We start from the raw sequence: 18,959 nt of genomic DNA on the forward strand, positions 1-18,959 counted from the left end.
CTAGAGATACCTGAAGAGCTCATTAAATCAAAAACAGCTCTCTAAAAAGGTTCTCCTACATGTTTATCCTTAGGAAGTTGTAGCAGAATTGCTTTTGTCTCCTAGTATCTTAGCCAAATAAAAAAAATTCAAGGCCCTTACTTGCAAATTGTTTGAAAACAATATATTTGGCTGTTAGGGTGACTCTTTACTTTGATATATCATAATGCAACCCTAACCAAAACCCTAATCTTTCAGGACACATTGTACTAATCTGTCACAATAACACATTGTTTCCTGCTACAATTAAACTTAAAGTAGAGAGAATAAAATCTGTGCTCTTCACACAGAAAGTTGACACTGTCATAGGTGACTGTCCCAGCATGAACTGAGCATCAGCACCCTATAGTCTGTACAGCTTATGCCATGTCTACTTTCACCTTGAAAAATAGAATAAATTTATCTCACTCTGCAGCAGTGTAAACCTGATATGAACAAGGTATTTTGAAATACAAAAGCATCAATAAAAGTAGTTGAGGTGATTAACAGTTGTGAAGTTCAAATTTATAATTTTTATGACATAAATTATGAAAATTCCTGTCTTTTACTAAAAAGATCTTATTTTCCTATAGCTATTTAGTGCCAACTGTTTTGTTTCTAACGGAATAAATCTAGTAACTATTGGCAATGAGATCACTTGTCACATTTTGCCAAGTAAAAGTAAAGGACTCCAGTGACCGGTCAATGCTTGCATAAATTTACATTTATATCACTGAGGAATATAAAGTTTCAAACGTATACAAAATTGTTCTAATTAATTTGGGACAAATAATGATGGAAAAAGAAAATAATGTAGCAAGCTCTAATGAGGTGCCCACTAATTAACCAAAAGGGACTACAAAATTATTACTGTAAAAATAATCTCCTGCAACGCATCACTCACAACAAACGAGGACACCTGCTCAGATCACAACTCCTTGACATTCGCTTCCCGGTCCTGTTCTTCGACGCACACAGAGCAGCTAGGTTGTTTTCTGATAAACTATCAAGAGACACTCATACGTGTTATACATCAAACACAGAGAGGCCACTCTGGCACTGATCTTGTCATCTCCATGTAGTTAAATTTGCAGAAAAACAAATTCCAGTCTCCTAAATGTACGAACCGGTGCACACAGGAGCAAACAAAGACTGAAAAGCAAAATTCAATTGAGGGCCACTTGGCTCCAACTCAAGGCAGTGATTCAAATCAAATACCACACCACAGCTGTGTGGTGAAGCCATCGTCCAACCTGGGCCTATAGCTGCCAATCTTTCAAACTTAACAAAGATGGCCATGGAAAAATCATGTGATTCAGGTTCAAAGTAAAAAAAAAAATGTTTAATGTGCCAGCTGTTGTAACATTTCTAAACAAGCTGAAATAACACACTCTGTCCAGAGTAACAAAAAGCAAAAATAACTTGTAGTTTAAACTGAAAGTCTTCAACATATTGTCTATAAAATAACAGAAATACTGAACAAACTGTTTGTGTATGCAGATACTTGGGAAAGTCTGTTTACTACTTGAAATCTGCTTTTATAGATTCTTACCTTGATGCATTTCACAAGATGCTTTATGAGGATCTAAATACAAAGAAATAAATAACACTTTAGAAAACACTAAAATATTATTTATTTTAGTGCATTTACAAACAGGTTCCTCTTGTTTGTAAATGCAATAGAGTCATCTGATGTATTTACAAACTATGAGTGCCATGTTGATTCATCATCAATTTGAATAGAGCATGTATATTGGGATGGAGATTGTAAAATATACATCTAGCTTTGCACACGAACACAGTAAGTTACTTTTACCGTGACATCCTCTAAGTTTTTCCTTTTTCTATACTTTCTGTACTATACTTTCTATGCTTTCTGTACTCACTGGTTCGTAATTGACAATCATCTAAGTTAGTTACTTAGATGATTGACTAACCATCTAAGTAAGTCTAGGAATACCATCACATGGTCAAATAACTATTAGGTTAAAACTGCACCATATTTTGTGAATATATCTTCAATGCAATACCAGTGTGTGCAATATTCATATCGCAAAGGGCTGTTTGAGTGCAATAATCGTCTGCTAATATATTCTGTCACTTGATGAACTTACGTTCTACATGCATGTAATTTTTAGCCAGGACAGAGTCTCACGGCAGCAGATGTTTACATTGGGTACAATGTAGAAGGTCACAGAGTATCAGAAGCACAGATGGGAAAGAGAGAAAAGAGGAAAACAGACACATACTGCAATTTTTCAAGGACTTAAATAAACATTTAGAATAAATACTATCTGAAATTACCAGCGGTTTTCAAGTAAACTTTACTATTACAGAGACTATTATACATTTTTGCAATATTGTTCCATGTTGAATGAAACAAGCTGATATTATGCAGTTAGCTTTGTCCTTAACATGCTTCTCGTAACTTGTCAATTGTCATCTTAAAACTTTATATGAGTGATGAAAGTAACAACTGTAGTTTTCACACGTCTGTGTTTTATTTATATTTGTGTATGTAGTAGCTTCCTTTAAGCCAGTTGACCAGCAGTCCACAGACCCTTGTATTATTGTGCTATGCCATAGTCCATAAATGTACAATTCTTTTTATATTGCTTCCAATTAAAAATGCCTTAAACCAAAACAATGATATGACATAAGAATGTATGATTTTAAAATCGTAACAGTTTAAAACATTGGTTTATCTTGAAAAAATTTATTAATCTCTGGTGAAAGGCATCAAAGATGTTAGGACCCCAACAGATTTTTTTCTCAGATTTGGTTTTGCATACCTACTCAACTTTTACCTTTGCAGTGACAAAAAACACACAACAAAAACAAAAGAGTGATGAGGCTCATTCAAAGCCTTTAACTTTTAACATGTAAGCTACACAGATTATTGTTTTTAGACCCAGGAAATTGATGCAGAAGAGTGGCTGCCATCTCCTTTTTCTTGATCCTTACTGATGGGCATGTGGAGCAATGATTACTGGAATCCCTGAGTGATTAGTGGTTACTTTGGGACAGATCTCTTCTGCCGGGGAAAACACATGTGCTGTAGGTGTAGGCCGGCTTTGACAATAACATATGGCAGCTGCCTCCTTACTTATAGTTAACACCAGCGTTTGACAGATAAGCACACAAGGAGGAATTTGTATGACAGCATGGCAGGAATTATGCAGGGATCAAGTGGAAGGTGTTTTGTTTGGAAGTATTCAATAAATTCAGCTGTTGACTCGTTCGTCGTAAAACTTCACTGACTGATAAATGTGAGGGTTCTCTTTGTTGGGAAGCATAAAACAATATGTTTCTGAAATATGGAAATGTCAAATGGAAAGGCCATGGTATTCAAATCTCAAGTTAATTAGGGTTCCACTATGAGGAAGGTTTGGATGTTTGTGTTGAAGAACAGAAACATTTGCATTCCCTAAAGGGGAGCATGTCAACAGGATCGATAGGGTAGAGTGTGAACTCCTGTTCTTGCTCCCAAAACAAAAAAAGCATCGAACTCAGCAGATCCTCTTTGCTGGAATCTTCTGAAATTAGCCACCACCAAAATCTAATCACCTGCTTCCTCCGTTATTTTCACAAAAACCAAAAAAAAATGTTCAAGATAAAATGACAGTATTTGACTATTTCAAAATTTACCTAACTACTTGAAAGATGCCTAGAATTAGCTGAGATACGATACAGCTTTTACGTAATGTAGTTAAACACCAATTATCCTATTCCTTCCATTGATGTTCTTAATGCGTTCTCTCTGTGTGAGGTAGCCGAAGTGTGAGCGAAACAAACAGAACATCAATCTCACTCGAAACCCAATGCCTCAGGACTGATCTCCAAGAGTGTTAAGGAGGAGGAATATAAACATTTGACAAGGATTTCAGAAAATCAGGACAACAGAAAGGGCATAAGAATGCATAAGAAGAACCCTTATCTACAACTGCATTTTAGTGCAGAGGATGTTTTTCTTTACAATTATTTATAAATACCCTAAAAATAAGGTATTTAATGGTGAACAAGGTGTTACATTATATGTAAGCATAGAATGGTTCATAAACAGTGGTTTTACATACCATAGGTTGGTGCTTTGCAACAAGACCATCAGACGTACTGGAATAAATAATAATATTAGTATATATATCATTCTTAAGTCATATTCAGTTAAATATGACTTAGGCAGTATTGCTTTTAGGCTAATGATATTATTATTATTATTATTATTATTATTATTATTATTATTATTATTATTATTATTATTATTTCATCCTCTGTCATTAGTGGTCATGCTAACTGGCCTTAGCATTCAAGATGGGTTCTGCTGACAGGGGGAAGCTATATCATAGAAGAGCAAGGTGTTAGGAGGAGTGAGTGGCGTGTCCATGGGCATAATTGACAAAGCTCCTACCTCTGATTGGTTATTTCTAGTTAGAGCACTGGCAGAAGGCAGAGGATCTCAATTTGTTTTCCACAAATTACCTGCATCATACTATAAATAATTAACGTTTTGACAAATATGTAAAATAATATATTTTTCATAAATGTTACATAATGCAGCTTCAAGCAGGGTATAAAAAAAGTTACGGTTTCAAAAATAATAAGTCAACACAATATTATATCTGTGATGATCAGCATATTTAATTATTTTTTTACAGCACTAGAAATGCTTGTTACTTAAATAAAAACAATTGTATTTTTTTTTCTTTGTGGAAAATATTGCAATACCGTGGAGATTTTACATCAGGATATCATACATTAAGGACCTCAAACCAGTTTGTTCTTACTCAGGACCATTAAAATTGTCAGCAGAGTGGATTATTATTTTTTTTTAAAGACTGCAGTGACGCAATTTGAACCCCAAATAACCAATTTTAACACTAATAAAAAAGGTATACTATCAATTTACAGAAGAAGAGGTCAAATTCTGTTTCCATACTTGTTAAATTTGTTACATTAAAACGTAAATAATAAAAAAAAAAACACCTTTCATTCAGGCAACGCATTTTGCATTCAGCACAGCCCTAGCAGCTTGATAAAACATGTGTTGCCTAATCCTATAGATTTAAATAATTTCAGCCATAGTTCATGACGGGCAAAATGAGCTTTGTCGAAGAGATTGAATTTGTCTTTCCTCACATCAGAAAAAGGCAATCTTAACTGACGTCAACAACAAAGACTCGAGCACAAAGAAAACACACATGGTGCGTTGACCCACAATAACACAATAAAGGAAAAAGAAGCCTGAAGCTTCCATTGTCTTCGCTTTCTACAAGGCAGTAGTGACTGACAGTTCAGCTGTGAGTAAAGCTGACACAGTATCACATCGTGGCAAGATTGTTAAGGGGAGAGCGGACATAGCAACTGAAGGACAAAGGACATTTATTGATATGGCCAAGTCCTCCAGTGTAGGAGATGTCCTTTAGTGAAAGTGTCTTGTTGCCTGGATATTAATCACCGTTGTCACGTAGCACAGGAAATAAGTACACTAGCTTCCCCAATGGCAATTTTCTTCCCTTGTTTCAAACCCACCTGGTCAAATCCAGTTAGTCTGTGTGTGTGTTTTGGGCTTAATGTCTCGGAGACAGATGAAATCTGTCTTGATCTGGAGTGAAGTGGCTGTGAGTCATCCTGAATGATTAAAATGCTACTGTGACCAGCTTCTGAGTGTCTTGGCTGAAAGACTAAGTGAACTCAACCGTACACATCACGTAATGAAGTGATGACTGATCGCCTCCATTAACATAAGTTAGGCAAATAAACATCTTAATCACTGTTAACGTCAACCTACTGAGATTATCTTAGAAAATAAACAGAGTTTTAATATTTTCAATCTCACATCAGCTGGAATATTCCAAAAAACAATTTCCGTATTTCCAGGCAGGGCGATCACACTGCCTGTGTCAGTAAGGGAGCTAATATTCAGCAGGCACATGACGTTCTACTTCACTCCAGGCTCTGCTCGCCATCTTGCAATGTATTTATACTACTAGATCTGCCTTTGCCAGACTGCTTTCTCTGAAGCATAAATTTTAACAGTGAATATGTAAATACACATTGACGAAATGAAATGAATGTTTAATGACATTTTTCATTTGTTATTAATTTTTTCCACACAAATATGAAAAGGATGAGAGCAAATGCCACAGTTGTTCCCTCAGATATTGGCAGCTGTAGTAATTAAAGCAAGTAAAACACAGTCCCAAAGTACTCCTGGCTAGATTGATTAGACATGAGCTGGGAATCTGTGTCTCCTATAAGCCTGTAAAAACAAAAAGAAAACCCTAAAGCAACTGCCAACATCTTTGGAAACATGGCTGCTACAGAACAGACTGCTTGAGGGTGCTCCATTTCTGAAAGTTATGAAAATCCCAAAAGAGACATGACAAAGCCGTGGCACAACTGGAAATCGATGTAGCCGGTGGACACATAAGCCAGAGAACTGTTCTCACATATTTGTTCCTCAGGCTTTCATGAAGAAAAGAAACGCGTGTGCAAAAGTAAAAAAGAAAACTAAGCAAGTGCTCTTAGATTGAGGATCTGAAAAATGCCAGTGTAATTGCAACAAAGAAAGGAGGTTACAATAAATTCATATCCAATAACTTTTGCTACATATACCAGTGTACCCACTAATCAACTGATGCCAGTCACAGAAGCAGTATATGGAATTTAGTGACATCTACCTGTGCAGTCATAAACTGCAGCAAACTGAGACCTGGTGTCATTGAATGTAGTTACGGACCACTGTTATATCTGAATTTCAGCAGCAAATCAAGTCCAATTGAAAACAGTATAACTACATAAATCATGATATTTATATAAGCGTCAGTGCAAACATTTGCCCTAAAACTACCAGCTTAATTTATTAATACCATTTTAAATTTTAGGTGATTTAACAAACAAATTCTTTCTTCTAGCCAGACAAAGAATTAGCACAGTGTGCAGCTGTGTAGAACTGCTACTGTTTTGATGGAAAAACCATGAACAGGGACATTTTTCTGACCTAAGGGCCACATTAGGGATATTAGATTTTCCAAGCTGACTATTAGTAGTCTACAGAATGCCACACTGTTTGCTTTATTGTTTTGGGGGAGGTTTTCCTCATTTTTAAGAAGATTTTGTGACACTAGTAGCCTTTGTTTATTAGTGTTTTGGCATGAAGAAGGGCACAGAGAGAAAGGGGATGACATATAGTAAAAGGCTCGGGGTCAGATATCAAACCCAGCACGGATTTGTTAAGGACTGCAGCCCATATTGGTGTACCCTTGTGTGTGTGTGCAACAATGGAGGACTCTTCCGGAAGCAGACAATTTTTGGATTCCTAAGTAAAAGCTGCACAATAAATCATCACTGCAATGTCTGTGTGTGCATTAACAATATTGCAAAGGACAGTTTGGAACGCAGTGTTTGTTAGTTGGTATTTCAAGTTGTCATGAGGACACACTTTGCATGCCAATAAGATATTTAGCTTGTTGGACAGAGTCTCACTGCCAAGATGACCACATCTCAGAGATTATGCTAAAGCTTACAGAGCATGTTGGAAGCAATAATATCACAGCAGCCCCACTCTTGAGTACCCCAGGGTTAGAATTTATTTATGAATTATTGACTTTTGCCCTATGTCATAATAGTGAGTTTATCATGGCCTGGGGAACACACACCACTGTTGGCTTTTGTTTTGAGAATGATGAAACCTATTTAATATTCTGTGATTTTTAACATCCGATGCACATAAGAAGCAACCAAGTTACTCATGGGGGGTTTTTTCACTCGGATTATAATTACATTTGCACTGTAATATGACCAATCATTCTAAACATACGAGTAAAGTACTAACTACATTTAGTGTTCATCATTAAAAAAAAAAATATTTAGCAACACTCAATTTAGAACCACTGATCATTACCTCTTACAAAAAATGCATGTAATAATTATGTGGTAATCATCATAATCTGTTTGCTAAAGATATGTTGCAAAAAACAGCATCATGTGAAACAAAATGTTGTTGCATACACATTGATTGATTCCTATATATATATATCTCAATCCACTAAGGAGACTGAAATACCTTACAGTAAAAATTCCATCACCAGAAAACTATAAGTAGAAATTGGATAGAAAACTAATAGAAAAATAACTATAGGCACAATGCCACCATGCAACATGGTTTTATTAGTTTGCCTGAAAACATAAGTCTTGAGCTTAGACTTAAAGATGCCCTGGTCAGAGAAATACAATGCTGTGAAAATATTTCTTTCTTCTACAAATAAAATGACCAAGTCTTCAGCTTTGCCCATTCATGACTACACGGTACAAGAAAATAAACATATAAAACTTTCTGAGTAAAAAGCACCAAATCAGCAGGTTTTAAAAAAAAAAAAATAAGTAAACTTCTACTGAAAAAGAAGGTTCAACACCTTGAAAAGTGTGATATTAATAGGCCTCATGTGCAGAAAACACTTGAAATAACCAAATGTGTTTATTAGGCAACAGGTTTTCAGAATTAAGATTTTTTCCAGTGACAGTGTGGGATAAATTGGCAGCTGAACTGATCATGTTAACTGATTATTAGCAGTGCAATTCCACAGATGCCAAATAATTACTATACCACAATATATATTATAGCAAACATTTCCTCTTCACATTGTCCAGCAAAAACAGCCCTGTGAAATTATCTAACATCCCCAAACGCACATTTGAAAAAATAGAAAGTTGGCAAACATGTTGAATTAGCAACAAATTCTGGAAACTAAAACATACACTTGCATAGATTCTTAACTCGACTTACAGCAGAGAGATGATAAAGGCTTTTAACTGCTTTATGTTCCATCTGCAGGGACACAAAAGATTTATTCTCAAACCCCCAAGAAGGAGAAAAGAAAACCATTCTGTGATTGGAGCAATAATCTCAAACCCTAAATCAATTCCTTATTGTGTTCATGAAAATGTGTTTTAATTTCAAGGCTGTTCTCATTGCTCTTATCCCATTAGGACCTGAAGATCCTTTTCCAAGTATGTACAGATGCTAAGTGAACTAAATCTGCTTCACAATAAACTTATTTGTGCTGTAGCATAAATAAACTTAACTTTTAATTTGTTAGTGACTACAAGCTCTGAGGGAAGGTGTGGAATAATAATGGGCATATCTCGTTTTACAAGCTGTTTCAGCCAAATGAAGCACATTTTTCACAGCTGATCAGTTCGAGGTAAACATGCTGGGGTGTTTTTTTCCCAAACCACAATGGTGATCACTGCTTAACCACCATAATAAGGTACGAGTTGCTTGCTGAGTCTCGGTTCTCTGAAACCAGGCAGCTGTTATAAAAATTAAAAAAAATAAATAAATAAAACAACAAAGTTATCATCCTTACAGTTTCCAAACTATCACAGTTAAAAAATGTTACTGGAAACAGTAATGCATTGTAGTGTGAAAAATTTCACCAGTTTAATTAGAAAGATAAATAAGCTAGTCATTAAATGTGAAAGCAGAGAGGGAAGGATGAGCATCACCAGTAAAAAGGATCCACGGCAAATTATATACACACCAGCGAAAAGTGATTACAGTTGCAATGTTTCCCCATCGGACCATTTAGTGGGTGGCACAAGCAGCTGGTGGAAAGACAACACGATAACGGCAAGCTGAGCCCATATATGATTGAGACGGAGCAGAACTTAGTGAGGCTATTTTAAAACCACAACTGTTCCCTTTCAAAGATCTTTTGCCAGCATGATGCACATTGTGCTAATTATCAGGAGAAGATATGAAGGACCTGGATGATAATGATGGTGCTGCCTACATCAGTGAGATCCAGACAGCTGGCATCCTGCTGGCACAGCAGGGTGTCCGGACGTCACTTAGTAAATTAATAAAATGTTTGCCCACTTTGTATCCAGGCCTGTCATGGCAACCAATTAATCATATTATCACAATTATTGGAGACAATCATGATTCCATTATGGTCATAACGGTTTTCATTGACAGAAGCACATTTTTTCTGGCATTTAATTATAACTGGCAAAGGATCAACACTCTTCTAAAACTCAATTCATACCTGCCCAGTGCTGTTAACATGGCATGTCTAGTATTTAGATTTTTTTTTCTTACCAATTCAAAAGAATATAGATTTTTAACCTAAATTCAAATCAATTTGACATGTTCTTTGAAAAGCAATTTTCCCTATTAACAGTACCATAGAAATAGCCATTATATTTATTGAATAACTGACTCTCTTTTTTTCTGTTTTGTTTGCCGAGGTCCTTGCATGCCTAAAATGAATTGCCAGTAATATAAAAGCCCATTCAGTGTAATCCTTTTCTGCATTGCTGTATTTTCCTTGCATGCTCCAAACAGGAAGATGATCATTGGCTTTAATGAACACAACAACACTGTAATTGCAACACTGTCAATTAAAAAAAGGAAAGACATTTGTGTTTGCCTAAAATACTGTTATCAAAAGCTGAGAGGGAGGCATCTACAATTTACCTAGGCTGAAACTCTCAAATTCTCCCTTGCTTCCACGTAGGAGGCGTTTAGAAGCAGATTTTTAGGGATTCACTTGAAACAAAAAGGTATAGGCTAAAAATCACATTTACTAACCTCTTGTTCAATATTGATGTAAGGATTTCAGTTGCAAATAAACCACTTTTTCTTATACAGCATGTCCATATCATTTTTATGTTGTTACACTTGTTATTAAGACATATTGTGTAGCAATTTTATTTCCTCTGTTAAGGATACTTTTCATGGCGTGCAAAACTATTGTCTGCTCTGATGTTAGAATACATCAATACATGTTTTACATTGAGATTGTCCAAAAACATAAAAAAAAAAATAATAGTGTGATAGTTCTTATTACTCAGCACAAAATGTAAGTATATTTGGGATTAGCCATTTTATTATTTGCTGTAACAATGCTTCTCAGCAAGAAACCAAACTTATACCATTGGAAACCCTATTTATTTGCCCTTGAATGGTGACACGGTTGTAAGAAAATGCATTAGTGGGAGAGCAGTGGAGTTGAGTGTGAGAGTTGCATCCATGGTTTCTTTTTTGTAGGGTAATGTAGTCTCTCTTAAGCAGTGTCCACATTCATAGCAACCAGGGAAGTGGCATAACACCAAACTGAGTCCAAATCAGTTACCAAGGATTATTCTTTATGCCAAAATTAGATTAGTGTGCTTCTACCTTTTCATTTCAATGATAAAAAAAAATACAAATGTCTTCAAAAAAAATACTGCTTTGCATTTGACGCTACTGTATATGGGTTCACCATGTGGATCAGGCTGCTATAATCTTTTTTGGACAGGTCAAAAAAAAAATCTTCAGCATAATTTCTCATATGCCACATATACCACACACGTAAACCACAGTTACAGAATTTAACCCATTGCTATTCAAATATCACAGCGGTTAATTTCACACTAAGCTCTCTGCCCCAATGACACTTTACTCACCCTTCTCCTGTCTCTGGTTGTTTTTGATCAACCAGTGTATTTTTGTAATTAGCACTGGAAGAAGGCAGAGGTAATTGATTTGTTCACACATTATGTGTCTTCTATGACAGTGTTAACAAATATGTAAAAAAAAAAAAAAAAACATATTTTTAATAAAAGTTACACACTCTAGCTTTAAGGGGTACTTAGGTGGTATTTAAATGCAACACAACACATAATATACTGACATAGTAGTCCTTATGTGGCAGAACACTGAATTCAACAGCTTTTATCCTTACGCACATAAACTATTAAGAACAAATAGCACAAAAATATCAGAGAAACAACGTGACTTTATAAAATCCCCTTCATTTCCTCCCCATCAGACCCAAATGACAAATATTTTGAATACGCTAGCCAATATTGCAGGGTGGCAGCAGCTTAACAATAATTTTTTTTTTAAATGACATTGAATGCCCAGTTCTGTTGCACTCCCTAAATAATTTTATATGACATCTATAGACATACCAGAATTTGTCTCTTAATGGGCTTCTTTCCGTTTTGTCATCGAATATTTACACTTTATTCTATGTGATTCTCAATTTAGTACCAAAACGTAACACTTGAAACAGAAATGGGTTTAAACCTTCAGATAAAACCTGCTAGGTTGCTTAAATGAAGTATGTATAATTTAAGATGAGCTATTTCATCTTTGAATTTACAACATTTCCATTACAGCTTTACATTCAGTACTCTATGATGGAATTTGAAAGATTCATGTCAGTCAGCCAGAAACGACACAATCTATCAGATGGCAGTGTTCAACTAGATTTGTCCTCTACCACCTTCAAGCTGGTCAGCTGGGCAGTCTGTGTTGCTCCCCCCCCACACACACACACATTCCTCCTCTCTGTGCAAGACGTTTGGTGAGACAAGCCATATGAGAAAACCCAGCTTTTAGGGGCTTGTAAAGCCTCCAGTCAATAAAGCTGCAATGTGAAGACATGAGGACGTGGAAGTTTAGAACTAAGGGATTTTAAAGTGGCGGTGAAAGGGGGGTTGTCTAGGAGAGGAGGCATACCACTTTGTTAGCTTATAGCTCATATATATATATATATATACATGCCACTGATGATACATAAGGTGCACACAGTCTAGCGTCCCTACATTTACAAAAATGGATGATCAAATGGAAATATGTATTTGAGATTAAGTGAACACGCAGCACTATGAAAACTCTCCATGAAAACTGTTCAGAAAAAGAACAGAAACTTTAAGGGGAAAAAAAACACTTGGCAGTTGATCGGATTAACCATGTTTGAACTTACACCAGTAAAGCCAGCTGGTAACTTAAACACTTGCCAGTGGGGAGAGGAGCCAACATGTCTTTTCAGTCAACAAACGCCTTCAGTGCAGCCCTCTTAATGACAAAGTACTCTCAAAATTACTGACTGGTTTTAGAGGAGCTGCCACTGTTGACTGTAATCACACCTAAATCCAACTGAGACTGTAAATATTAATCAAATCAAACATCTTTTAAATCATATATCATGGCTGTTCTAAATTAAAAGGTGAGATATCAAATGTTGAAACTAAAAAGTGTTACTTGGGTTTTTTTTTTTTTTTGATTGCATGTTTGCTTTGCATTTGAAAAAAGAACGGGCAACAACAGTCATAAGACAAAAGGAGATGTGTAATGCAAAGAGGGTAAAATAGGAAACCACAAAACAAATTGGATATATTCCTAAGAGGTCAATAACATGAATTGGTATCAAGAGATCAACCCAGAGAGATTGGTTGTATAATGAAAAATCCCTGTATTGAAGTGACGAGATCAAAATACAAAACTGAAAGAAGGTGATCTGTGGGTTTTCATGCAGCACTACATGCAAAACAACAACCCTGGAGTAGACTCAGGAACTCTCCTAATAACTATTGCTGTTGAGAATGTACAATTGTAACATAAACACACAAGCAAGGTCAACTTCTGCATGCAGTAGACAATAGAAACCATGTTGTCAATTTGCTGGATTAAAATTTTGAATAGATGAACTCCAACCATTTCAAATATACCTGTCCGAGCCATCAATCTGGAACAAGTCAGGAACAGCATTATTAGTCACAGTTTAAAAAAAAGTAGAAACAGCATGTAAATAATGAGGTCTTTAAAATGGGTGGACACTCACAGGCTCCAGCTGTGGAATCTTGTCTCTTAAATGCTTCCAAATTTCTCATTTTGTTTTTTTATTTTGATATTAATTTTTCTCTCTCTAATTCGTGGATTTTTTTCTGTTTATTAGTATTCAGTGTTTTGCTTTTGCAACAACATCTGGACTAGATAAAGGAAGAATGAGCATCGCTTGGCCAATTGCACAATTTTTTAATTCCTTCGGCACCAAGGTAACTACTCACCGGGTTTCACTCAATACCCAAATCTACTTTAAACAACACACATAGATGTTTGCAGTATATTTGTAATGCATAGACATGTTGAATTTAGATTGTCCCAAAAACAAAAAACATGACTAAAAAAAACAGAATCTTTTCAGATACTCAAACACTCAAAAGTCTGCTTTGTGCCATGTTCAGAAACTCGTTTCATATTTTAGAACCTGGTTAATAAATTCCAATTAAAAATCCACCTATCAGGCTTTTACAGGCTGACACCAATTTCAGGGAATCTCAACGTCAGCCCTGCTAAGTGTGATAACCTAAACCCTCTTCCTAAGAAGTATAATACATGTAAATTCATTTGAGTAAACTTTGTTCTCAAATTCATCAATTAAAAGTAACAAGCACTGACCCTAAAGAGACAGAAAAACACACTGCAAGTTCTTTGATAAATAAAAGTAGTAGTTTTGAATTCCATCACAAAAATTAAGGGATTACAAGATTATCCTCATTTATGCATCAAAGTATATGCCCATTTATTTTATTTAAGTTTTTTTTTTTTTTTTTTTTTTTTCACAAAACTCAAAACAAAGTGCATCAAAGAACATTGTGCTCGTTGATGCACTTACCGACTCAAGAGACGAAGAGCTATTCTAATCTTTTAATTAACAGAAGGGTGGGAAAAAAGTTAAATCTTTCTGGGGGTCACAGGTGAAGATTGGTCACAGGAATATTTGCTGAATTTGATCTTTAGTTCATTATTGTTACATTATTAACTTAAATTTATAATTAGTCATTTGCTCTTTTATCAAAAAAGAACTAATGTTTAATAAATTTTAAACATTTGTTTAATGTTTGAATAGCAGAAAATGTATGTTGTTTTTTTCCCAAATTCATAGGCAGTACATACCATATGAAACTATATTTTACACAGTTTGCAAAATAAACTTGCTTACATTGTTTTTGACTTGAGCCTACATAGACATTTCTGTTTTGACACAATTTACTTGTGGTTTTCAATTACATTTAGTCTAGTTGATTTTGTTTATTGGTATACTTTCTATCATAAATATTTGTACTGTGATTATTCAACCACCAAATATAATAGATTTTGTTTTATTAGAATGATTTAGAATACTTACATTACTTCTTAAATGTAATTGTTCTCATGTTGACAAGCTGACCAAGTAACTTCCTGAAAAAAACACCTGTGTCATCAGCAAATAAAGTAATTTTAAGTAAATTTGACAATACAACAATCACTAGTGTAGAAAGTAAATAAAACTGACCTTGCAGAGGCCCCTTCACGGGATCTTCAACATATCTGATTTTGCATTATTTTGCTACACACACACGCACACCCACACACCCTATCTTTCATCAACATAAATCTTAATTCAGGTGCATGCAACTCCTGAAATTCCAGATATTTTAAATTTTTCCCAAAAACATTCCAGTAAAATGTTTTACGTGCTGCTTTTGATGTGGAAAACATTTTTAATCTACTAGCACTCCTATTGTATAACCCTCATTTGTTGCAGTTCCGTCAACTAGATTAATGTCATTATTGTTGATATTCCAAACCAATACTCACATTTACTTAATAATTTATGTTTTCTTACGAGTCTCATGATATAACCTCGAGTGAAAAGACAACAGTAATGAATTACATAATCTAACTGCTTTTGCTTAAAATCTCACTGATAGTGTGCAATATGTGTCAGAAGGTCAACATCACGCTCTATACAGATCCAAAGAAATATTAACATGATGCTTTACGATCCATCAGAAAGTGATAATATTCCAAACACAAACCTAATTCTGGCGTCATTGCAGGATTTAGGTGCTCTCTTCACGCCTCCTTCTTTATTCAAGAGGATGCTTAACATCACCACGGAGAGGTTGGCGTTGTTAAAATATTTGGTCTATATTTTATAGAAATGAAGACATTTCTAGAAATGATGCTAAGACTTTTGGAAAGTGTCCTTAAGCTCAATTCTTGGTCTTATTCTTTATAGCTATAAGAAAAATTTTATTGCCAATTTTGTATCGTGGTGCAGGTTTCCAGGTGTATGCTGATGACACTGTATGTACCGAGTGAGATATTCCATCTGTTTCAGCACAACTGTGTTGGTATTTGGAGTCTATTGCAGGACGGTTTATAATTTGTATTAAGCGTTAAAGGTCAAGAAATCTGTGTGTGAGTGTGTATTTGTCTTCTTCTTTCTCTGGACTGGACTTTTATTAGCAGTAATTTATTTGATGGATATTTTGTCTTTATTTTTATGAACTGTTGGATGGGATGGTTTTTTGTTTTGATGGTTCTGTACTTGTATTTTGAAATTGGTATAAAATTGTCTGTTTTTCTGTAGTCCTTACATGTACTGGAATTGTTTTTGGAAAACTATTTAAATCTTGTAATTCGCATGCATAAATGAAATGACCAAACGAATATTATTTAGATGAAAATACATAGAATCAATGTCTAAATGATTTATAAACACAAAGGGTAACTTTTATAGATTAGTGGTTTAAAACCGTTACAAACCTAAAAGTAAACCTCCATTGGAATTGCTGCGCAACAAAGGCAACACACACTGATCTCCAACACAGCACCTCTAACTAGTGTTTTAGTAATATGTCACCATATCTTGTTATGTACAAATAACTCCAGGACTGTTCCCTTGTATTGGTCAGACTTTCATTATTGCTGTAAATGTTGTTTTCTGTTTTTTGTTGGTGTTGTACAGATAATAGTTCTGGTTGGAACGCTGACTTTTTTTTCTTCCCTGGACACAATATGTGATGTTACAGAGGAAACATCTCGCTTTCGGTACATAACCTAAAAAGGTTGAATGCTTAACATTTTATAGTGTACATTACAAGCTGTTTTCATCCCTTAATACAGTGTAAATAAAGAAAAAAATGTCATACTACTATAATTCTCTCATTTTTTGCTACCTAATAAGAGTTAATAAAATTTCTTTTCACACATAAATAGTAGATGCTATGTTACAATTGAGAAAAGCATGAAATTAATTTAGAATTGTAAATCAGATAAGGCTGTTTTTATGTTTTGGCATTTGCTTTCTGGCAATTTTCTGTTATTTATAGATGTTATAGAGAAGTTTACATATGTTAAATTCTAAATCTAAACCTAGACCACTTTTGGACTTAGTCTTTCTTGGTCTGAACCAAGATGAAATACAAAGTTCTGAATTAAGGACCCATGGACCCAACAGTTACTTATGCATTTTGAGTTGTAGCTTCAATATTGAAAAGGTGTATTGCTCAGTGGGAATTTGCACGTTTAAAAGAAACTTGTGTGAGTACGGCACCAAAACTAACTCATGGGTCTGTGTCTTCCTAAAACCAGCCCTGCTTATTGCAGTATATAAAGACAATTAGTAAATCCAGTTTACCAGGCCATCGAAGTATGCAGAGGGGCATTAATCGACCCTCATACACTTAACAATCTATATTCTACCCAACAGCGCTGACTATCGCCCCGCCCCCCCTCTACCTCAACACATGACCGCAAAATTACAGGTCGACTTGAACTGGCCACAACTACAGTAAGCCGGGAATAAAACTTGGGCCACCTCATATGGCGGCGTCCAAACTAACAAAACCTTGCGGCTTGTACAATCTGATTAATTCCACGGGGATGTGAATAATAGGGGTGATGTCTTAAAGAATAACCTCTTTAACAGATCCCTTTATGGTGTTGAAGAGATTCCGCTTCGACTGAATAAACCGACGTTGGGTCGCCGAGACGAGAAAGAAAAAGAAAAAAAAGGTCAAAGAGCCGGCGGACACAGATTCAGCTGTATCACGTTGACGCAGGGATAGTTTGCGCCACACTCCAGCTGCATAATCAATAACATGCACACAAATCACGGAGGCTGAACGTGTCCAAACGTCGGACGCTCTTTTAATGTCGGCTCGGCCCAGCAACCGAACAATTCAACAAAGCGTTACCCATATGGGGGGCGGGAGGGGGGAATCCTATTTCGTCCAGCAAAACTGGCGTCAACAATAGACAGCGACTCTATCGGCTAAATACATAACAGCTAAAAACCCGTGTTGCAAGTACTTACCGGGTTGACAGTCTTTGTGTTCGGGCAAGGTTAAAAACAGCAGGGTTAAAATCCACCAGTGACTCGGTTCCCGTATTTTCCGCATGTTAGACTACTCATCGAGAGCAACAAGAAAAAGGCAACGGGTGATTAAGTTAGTCTTTTTTTACCCCCTCTCTCCTCTTCTTCTGCTGCTGCTGCTGCTTGTCCTTTAGAAAGAATCACACGCACACACTGAAACCGAAGTTGGCACGGCGGCCACGAAGGCAGAGCATCAAAGTATAGACACGGTTTGACGGTCACAGGATACAGTCACTGATTTGAAAAAGCCAGATTCACTCGCCTCCGGACCGAGCACGGGCTGCTCTCCTTAGCTTCGAGGAATAAAGCGGCGAGCACGCAGAGGCTGTGCGAAAACAATTCAAAATCTCTTGTTGTTGGAGTCCTCCGTGTCTGCAGCGGGCTTCCACATAGCGACATTCCCGAAGTGTAGGGAGAAAAAGCAGGAGGAAAGGGAAAGGGGGGAGTCAATCGGCAATCAATCGCTGTCTTTAACTACAGGAAAAAGTGGTCGAATATTATTGATCATACGCGGTCATTATTAAGTGATTATCCGCGGCGTCAGCGAGACCGAGGTGGAAGGAGAAAAGTGTTGCTGGAAATGTCCCATTCTTTTGGTCCAGGAAGTAGTCTTAGCGGTCAGGCGTGCACGGATATGTGGCTACTGCTCTGCTCTGGTCCCATCCTATCCGGACGGACTGTGTGCGTGCGTGCGTGCGTGCGCGTGTGTGTGTGTGTGTGTGCGAAAGTGAGAGAGAGGCATGGGAGAGGGAGTCTGGACGGGGCGGGCGCAACGGAGGCGGTTCCTGGATCTGCTGAATGCAAAATGACAGGGAGCGGACCCAGAGGTTATAGTTTCTAAGATGTTGTGATAGGAAACACTTCAAATAAATACATAAATACATTTCTTGTCTAGGACTTAGCACAATCTACACCGGATCCAAGTGCCTGTCTTATAAATTGCAGTTAAAAAATACGCAG

At 36.3% G+C, this 18,959-nt stretch overlaps 1 protein-coding gene across 1 annotated transcript in view; it reads right to left on the minus strand.

The window, feature by feature from the left end:
• Nucleotides 1-18,718, minus strand: part of ca16b (carbonic anhydrase XVI b) — a 152,182-nt gene extending 133,464 nt beyond the window's left edge. Inside the window, exon 1 of the mRNA XM_044121238.1 lies at nucleotides 17,940-18,718. Coding sequence (XP_043977173.1) covers nucleotides 17,940-18,024 — 85 coding nt within the window. The 5' untranslated portion in view covers nucleotides 18,025-18,718. The remainder of the gene's footprint in view (nucleotides 1-17,939) is intronic.
• Between the last annotated feature and the right edge of the window lie 241 nt (nucleotides 18,719-18,959).

The sequence above is a fragment of the Gambusia affinis genome, linkage group LG07 (assembly GCF_019740435.1).
Source record: "Gambusia affinis linkage group LG07, SWU_Gaff_1.0, whole genome shotgun sequence".
In the NCBI taxonomy this organism is placed as follows: Eukaryota; Metazoa; Chordata; class Actinopteri; order Cyprinodontiformes; family Poeciliidae; genus Gambusia; species Gambusia affinis.